This window comes from Marmota monax, unplaced genomic scaffold (assembly GCF_021218885.2).
Source record: "Marmota monax isolate L192 unplaced genomic scaffold, Marmota_monax_Labrador192_F-V1.1 WCK01_AAM20220418_F8-fsc00006, whole genome shotgun sequence".
In the NCBI taxonomy this organism is placed as follows: Eukaryota; Metazoa; Chordata; class Mammalia; order Rodentia; family Sciuridae; genus Marmota; species Marmota monax.
Window position 1 is genome coordinate 11,447,547 of NW_026693712.1, and position 7,545 is coordinate 11,455,091.

The 7,545-nt window shown below is 41.9% G+C and overlaps 1 protein-coding gene across 1 annotated transcript; it reads right to left on the reverse strand.

Annotated features, from left to right (window-relative positions):
• Positions 1-273: 273 nt before the first annotated feature.
• On the reverse strand, positions 274-3,632 carry Scgb3a2 (secretoglobin family 3A member 2). The gene is made up of 3 exons (XM_046460338.2): positions 3,478-3,632; positions 826-1,028; positions 274-440 (listed from the first exon to the last, which is right to left on the reverse strand). Exons 1-3 carry the CDS (start codon positions 3,530-3,532, stop codon positions 417-419), a joined length of 282 nt encoding a protein of 93 aa, XP_046316294.1. The 5' UTR covers positions 3,533-3,632; the 3' UTR covers positions 274-416.
• Between the last annotated feature and the right edge of the window lie 3,913 nt (positions 3,633-7,545).

The following is a 7,545-nucleotide window of genomic DNA, read 5'->3' on the forward strand; positions in this document are numbered from 1 at the left end:
TTTTTCAGAAAATAGTTTAAAATTATTTTTAATTCGTTGAATTTAATAATTTCTTTAGAATTTGGAAAGTAGGAGAATGAGGGCTCTGGAAACACTGTAAGAAAAAGAATACTTGAAAAATTGAGATGTTTTACTTAGGTATAAAGAGAAACTAAGAAATGGTTATGTGTTATTTAAAATGTCAGATTGTCTTTGTAAAAAATAGGCTGCCTAGAGTCTGTGGTGTAAGGGGGAAATTACCAGTTAGGCACCCCAAATAAAAGTAGGACAAACTGAAAATCTATTCATTGCTTTATTCATTCTTTTCAATGGTCACTACATGTTAGGACATTCAGCTGTAACTGGGTAAAATCATCTAGGGAGGATGGGCACGCCAACCTCCTTCCACTTCTATCTTCTCTCTCTTTATCCTGATGTCACACCAAGTGAGACAGGGCCTCCTGAAAGGCAGAAGAACAATAATAAAAATAAGAGCATCTTACATGTAATCAGCACATTTATAAAAATTGCCACATTTACTCTCCCGTTTGGCCACCATTTTCCTGATGTGGAAACAAAGGCTCAGCGTGGTTACATCCCATTCCAAATCCCAAAGGGGGTGAAGGATGACTCCACAACTGGAGAACAGTTCTCTGCCACTCAAAAACCTTTTCTATACTTGTAAAAAATTACACATTCCTTGAGATTCCAGGAAATAAAAATTTCATAAATATAATCAGTAAGGGAGAAGTGCACATCTACAGTTGAGAACAGGATGGGGTGGGCACTGAGAGAGCCCAAGCCCTCCCCGTGGCAAGTACACCCCCCCCCCCAAGTTGCAGTCACCAGCAGTTTCTTCACAGCTTCAGAAGCTTCCGGTCCCAGTTCATCCACACACTTCCTCAGACCTTCTACAAGGTGCTCCACAGAAATGCCCAGAGTTTTCAGAAGCATCTTTAATGGATCCATGAAGGGAAGAACATTGTCCAGAGGCAAAGGTAACACTTTGTCAACAGGAAGGGGCACACTGTTGATGAAAAAGGCAGCAGCTGCAGAGCAAAAGAAACAGGTGAAGCAGGCACATCAGCCTCCAGCTATGACCTATGACCTCGCTGCTTCCATCCGCCCATCAACAGCTGGTCTCAGAGCCACTCATCTTGATTTCCCAGGGAAAAGTCTCTCTGGGCCTCTATGCTTGCTGTTCCATTTCCTCAGAATATTCTTTCCCCTGATAGATGCAAGTCTTTCTTCTTCATGTTATTTGGGTTCTTTTCAAATGTTACCTCCTCAGAGAAGCCTGGAATAGCCACTTTATCTAAAACAGCACCACCTACCACCCTCCATCCTTCTTTGTTTTTTCTAATTGTTACTTAAACTATTAAATCTTTATTTGTCATTTGCATTGGCTTTATACTCTCATTAGAATGTAGGCTCCATGAGAACAAGAACTAATGTTTTGTTTATTACTGTAGCCCAGGCCTAGACCTGACCTTGGCATGCAGCAAGCGCTCAGTAGATACTGGTCAGTAAATGGACAGCAAGGTATTTCTGTACATGGCTGTGTCCATAGTTCACAGGTTTCAGGCCAAAGAGCAGATGGCATAATGAATCTCCACTCAAGGAAAAGAGGAGCAAATCACAGCCACAAATGTTCTTCCACCCAATTCAACTCAATGCTACAACATAATCAAACATCAGCTGGGGCAGACACGTCGACAAACAGGACAGAGATGATCCACTCAGAAAGCTAACACAGCCTAGTGGAGCATCAGGATCTATGCATGCCACAAGGTGGCATGTGGTATGCTAACACTATGGACAACGCTCTGGAAACATAAAGCAAGGGAATAATTCTAATGTGGAAGAATGTTGCAGAAAACTTATCAGAAGAAGTGTTAGAGCCATGTCTTGAGGCAGACATTAGGACAACAAGGTGAAGAAAAGGAGAGGTATTTTAGGAACAAGGTCAACAAATGCACTGAGATGGTAAGATGAAAGTCCACACACAGAATGGTGAGCCTTCTGCCCAGAGAGGCTGGGGTGCAGAACTCCAGTGGGCTGAGGTGGAAGATAAAGGAGCGAGGCTGCAAAACTTGAGTGAAGTCAGATTTTTTAAATAACAACAAAGGACTATCAAGGCTTTCACCTGGGATGACTGCACTCTACATCTTTGACTTTAGGACGACAACTTTTGCAAAGAAGATGAATGAGAGGAAAAGAATAGAGACCGGAAAAATAGGCACCATGGATATTTTTTACAAAAACATGCACATTTATAAATGTACTCATGTGCATGAGCATACAAATAAGAATATGTATCTTCCTGCTGGCTACAGCCTGCCACACTTCATTTTGCTTTGGAAAATTTATTTCTTCATTAAAATTATAAAAAGGGAGGCTGTGCATATACTCTTCCTTCATCTTCTATCATATATTTTCCCTCCCAAATTCTTCCCAACGAGGGCTACTTATTTCCCCCATTCCCCTTTCTGATGCTACACTTGCCCATAATATTTGCCCTTGGACATGAAAGAACAACAAAATATTTGAAACTGGTAAAGTTATAAATTCCTCTAAAAATTCAATAAAGTTGCCAGCATAAGTGGACACAGCCCCTGGTATCTCATGATTAATCATCATACTTCTTATTTTAGACATTTTGGTGAATTATTTCTCTGTATGTGTTTACATCTTCCCAGGGGAACATCTTCAAAGCTTTCTATTCTCTCAATGAAAATTGACCATCATGAAGCCTTTTCTGATACACCCACATATATCTTCCTGAGAGTAAAAATGATTCCTTCCAGAATGAATGGATCAGTTCCTATTGTCCTCCAGGAAGTCAGATTTTGTACCCATGCTTGGAAACTAAAATATTCACCTCTCAGTACACCCACCTCCATCCATCTCTCTCATTTAGCATTCACAGTAGTGCAGTATTTTTGTAACTTCTGTAAAAGGTCTGTATCCCCTGCCAGGCTATCAGAACCTTTAGAATAATCTTCATGTCTAGTTCATGCCTGAGTCTTCCAATGCTTATTCAGTGCCAAAATTTTCCAGTCCCTCAATAAATATGTGTTGAATGTGTGAGCAGATAAATGAAGCTGTTCAGGAGAGCCATCCTTGCAAATGGCTAATTAAAATGATAGCAAGAATGATTTCACATAGTTTTAAAAGCAGATAGGAAAAAAAAGTTGATTCAATATTAAGATATCGACTCAATATTAAGGAAAACTAATGGTGACCAATGTTTCATGGTGAAAAGTGCTATGTTGGTCAGTGGGAGTTGGCTAATTTCCTATGCAGGATGCACTAGGGGTAACACCTATATTGGGTTAGAGCTTGAATGATGGAGGATACGTGAAATCTTCCAACATGACCATTTTTTGTGAGTCTAAAACTCCTTCCACCACATTCCACTGTCAGTGATCCAGGCTTACTAGTTGTGTTCTAATTAACAGATTAGTACAGACATATCCTATGTTCCAGACCACTTACCAGGGTAACTACAAAGGCTGATGGTCACCAGCAGAAAGATGGTTATCAGCTTCATGGCAGCTATCTATGATGATCTCCTGGAGTTCAGAATTCCACTAATCAAGAGTGATTTTCCTTTCCATACACAGTGGGACGGTTGCTTTTGCACACACATATATTTATACATCCACTGAATTTCAGTCACTGCCATTTGACACACTCCACCAAAGAAGAGCAGGAAGGTCATGTTTCCTCACTAAACAAATTGCATGGTTTCCCCTCTCTCTCCTGTTCCCACGAGAAACAAAGCCCTATAAAAGCACTCAAGTACCTCTTTCGAGAGCCCTTGCACAGAGGTCATAATGGAAAGCAAAGAACCCTGAGGCTCTTTCTACAGGAAGAACGTGAAAGAAGTGTTTTCTTCCAGATCTCTACATATTTCTCCATTTTTCTAGGCATTTAAAGTTTAGAGAATCCCATTCCCTGCTTCCCTGCTGTGGAAGCAATCAGGAGGCCACCTTGGCCCCATTAAAGAGTCAGCTTAATGAGCTTAATTTTTGCTGTTTCTCTGGAATTCACCAGTTCATCCACATCACACATCTACTATACCAACATCACCAGATCCCTGATCCTTCTAGTATCCTCTGATTAGCTCAGGAATCTTCAGGGTGTTTCTTCTCTATGTGCTCACACACAACAATAGGCTCGGGATCTAAAAATCAAACTGCCTTTTTACAAACCTAGGATTCTGTTTCTGTCATTTGTATCATATTGGATTAGACACTTAAAATCTGAGTGCGCAAACCTGGAAAAATTGGGTTTGTGCTAGATGCTGCCTAAACAAATTATATGAGTCACCCAAGGTATGCATTTTGGGAGCATTCAGACAGTCTAATCCTGTGCAATCATACGTGTATGTGTGTGTGTGTGTGTGTGTGTGTACACAGACATATTTACATCAGTGGCCGTGGGAGCAGTCTGTTTCCTAGGCTGCCATCCTGGAACTAGGTTCTGCATGGGATCCCAGGATGACTTCATCTGTAAGCACATGTACTTCTTTGGGAATCTTGCTGGGCTTAAACACAAGGAAGAGGGGAAGATGATATGTTGAAGGAAAAAACAGGAAACAGAGCTCATGTGGTCCCAAGCACCAGTTCAGAATCCCTTGGCCAAGTGGCCCTGTTGGCTCCAGCCATTCCTCAAAAATAGAGAGAAACCCAGAAAATTTTGAGGAGGAACACTATGGTGTTAGTCCCTCAATGTGTAAGCCTAGAAGTTGGAATCTAATTTACCCCCATCTGAGGGCATATATTATTATGAGGACTTAATAAAATTATACAGATGAGCATGTAGCTGCACCAAACCAAGGTTAATGTTTAATGTCACGTTTTATTAATTCCTATGAGTTATAAATTGTAACTGCCATTTATTTAACTTTAAGGTGCTTTATACATTGCATGAAAGAGACCATGGATTACTGTGATGCATACTCAATCCTGAAATACCCACTGTTTTCTCTGCCAGATACTGCTCTCTCTGGCCTATCCCAGCTATGTCAGTGATGTAGATTTGCCAGCTCTCCAAAGGGCCAGGTCATGTGGTGAAATGGTAGAAAACTTGATGCCATCCCTGACTCTGTTACACTAAACCAGCACTCCCCTTGTCAGGGCTGCCATCTGCTTATTCACTTTCCCCCTGGGCTTCCCCACCCTGCTCTGTATTAGAGAAAGTGGAGTTTTCCAGCTGGGCCCAATGGTGAATGACTAATCCCAGCACCTTCTGAGGTGGAAGGATACTTGAGCTCACAAGTTTGAGACCAGCTTAGGCAAACGTAGCATGACCTTGTTAAAAGAGGAAATAAATAGAACAAAGGAAGGAAGAAAGGATGGGAGGGAGGGAGGGAGGAAAGGAAAAGAAAGCAGCATTTTCCAAATTGTCATTCCCAGCTTCCTTGCCAACTACTTCTGGTTAAGTTCAGCCTGTGGAAGGCACTGGTCGACTGGTAGAAGATTGGAGGCAGAGAGAAAGGGAAAGGCAAGGTGTGTCTTTCTGTCTGTCTGTCTCTCTTTCTGTCTTTCTCTCTCTGTCTGACTCAGGAGACATCCTGGGCCACTACTGTACTTTCTCCAAGCTTCCAGCACCTTCCTCTGTTTCCTCTCTGCCAGCAGACTACAATTGTTCAGTTTCTACTGCAGAACCCCAGCTCCTGGGTGCCCTCCTCATTCTTCCCCTCCTGGTCTGGAAGCAGTAGAATCTTCCCACATTTCTTGGGGCCAACTTCTCTCCCCTTTGGTCATTTTAACTGCATTCTCAGCACCTTGTAAATTCTCTTCCATATTATGTTCTTTCTCTTTGGTTACTTGGAGTGGTTTTGACTTTCTGGCTGGACTCTGAACTGATTCAGCATCACAAAATATTATACCACTTTCAATTAAAGTATTTCGGTTTTTGAACATAGATTTCTGCCTTATGAGTGCTAAATTGTGAATCCATGAGGAGCAGGACCAAGAGAAATACAGCATTACACACAGAGAATTGCTTCTCCCTTCTGACCTCTGAGCAGTTTACACTGTCTCAAGTTTCTCTGCTGGTCCTGGAAGGTGAGTTCTTTCCCAGGAGGCTCCATAGACCTCTATGCAAACAGACTACTGGTGGTTACTTCACTCAAAATGCACACACACTCAAAACACCCACAGATGTCCACACACTTACACATGTGTGAACAAAGGTGAGTGTGGATACCCACAGATCACACAAACACATCCATCCAGCACTGTTGTTTGTACTCAGTTATTCAACAAATGTTTACTGAATGTCTGAATGTGTGTGTGTGTGTGTGTGTGCCAAACACTATGCCAGGAGTTAGGACTAGAGCACCAAATTGGATATGCAAATTCGATGCCTTCATGGAGCTTGTAATTTAATAACATAAACAGACAATAAGCAGGTAAACAAGCACACTGAATAACCCGTGGTAGGTTTATGGAGAAGCAAACAGGGTGCAGTGGGAGGACCTGTGGGTTGAGCACCTTTGGACCTGAGAAGACTTGGACTTGGCCACTTCTGCGTCTCCTATGTTCCAGACCATTACCTGAATTATGTCCTTTACTTCATATTTTTGATACTTAGACATCTTGGATCCTTGCTGGCCCTGAGGAGAATGCCCCTCCCAAGGTAATTTCCAGCCAGAAAGTACCAAAGTTTTCAGAGGTTAGAAGGGAGAAACTTTCTCTGTGTGTGATGCTGTATTTCTTTTGGATGGGTCTTGGCCTTGCTCCTCAAGGATACATCATTTGACACTTAGAAGTCCATATTTAAAAACTGAAATATCTACTTAATTGAAAGCTTTATAATATTTTATGGTGCCGAATCAGTTCAGAGTCCAGCCAGAAAGTCAAAATCACACCAAGTGATTAAATAAAAATTCCTAAAAGTGGCAACAACCCACCCATGAGTGTGCCTTTCATGTACAAACCAACCAGCCCAGAGCCCAGCCCCAGAGCCGTTGCTATGCTCTATAGTACTCTGGGCCTCTATTCCTCTCTGCTTTACTCACCCCAAGAAGAGGAACTAACAGAGGTGCCCCTAGATCTCAAAGCCCACTGAAAATTTTCAAAATCATCAGTCTTTAACCTCCTTACCCTATTTCCCCTGTTCCTTCTCTTGGAAACCACCATCAGGACTCCTGCCCACATCTTCTCCAATCTCTCTGCCTCCTGGCTGAACCCTCCCTGTGGTGTGGTATGCTCACTGTGTGAGGATTGGTGCCTGTGTTGAACCATCTTTACAATGGCTGCCATCTCCTGATCTGTTGGCAAGAATAATTATAAAATGTATATTTTAAAAACAGTCATCTAATCTTTTGATGTGTGTCTTGGTTGCAATATTGCTAAGCCTTTCTTTGCAGCATAATTATCCACGTCAGCATCTTCTTTCCAAGCATTGATTTGCAAACATCTTGAGGGGCTTGTCTGGATCTTAAAACAGCCCCACACCATTGATCATATTGTTAGGAACCATTCCTCAGAGCCAGGTGCTACACATTGTGTATGTTATTACTTGAGTCTTACAAAACCTCTGATGATAAGA

Bases quoted from the DNA above. Each gene is read 5' to 3' on its own strand.
- Scgb3a2 (XM_046460338.2), bottom strand. From the start codon at position 3,532: ATGAAGCTGATAACCATCTTTCTGCTGGTGACCATCAGCCTTTGTAGT. The intron at 1,029-3,477 runs GTAAGTGGTCTG...TTTGCTCTGCAG, and splicing joins CAGCCTTTGTAGTTACCCTG to CTGCTGCCTTTTTCATCAAC. The intron at 441-825 runs GTGACTGCAACT...TCTGCCTTTCAG, and splicing joins AAGCTGTGAAGAAACTGCTG to GAGGCCCTGTCTCACTTGGT.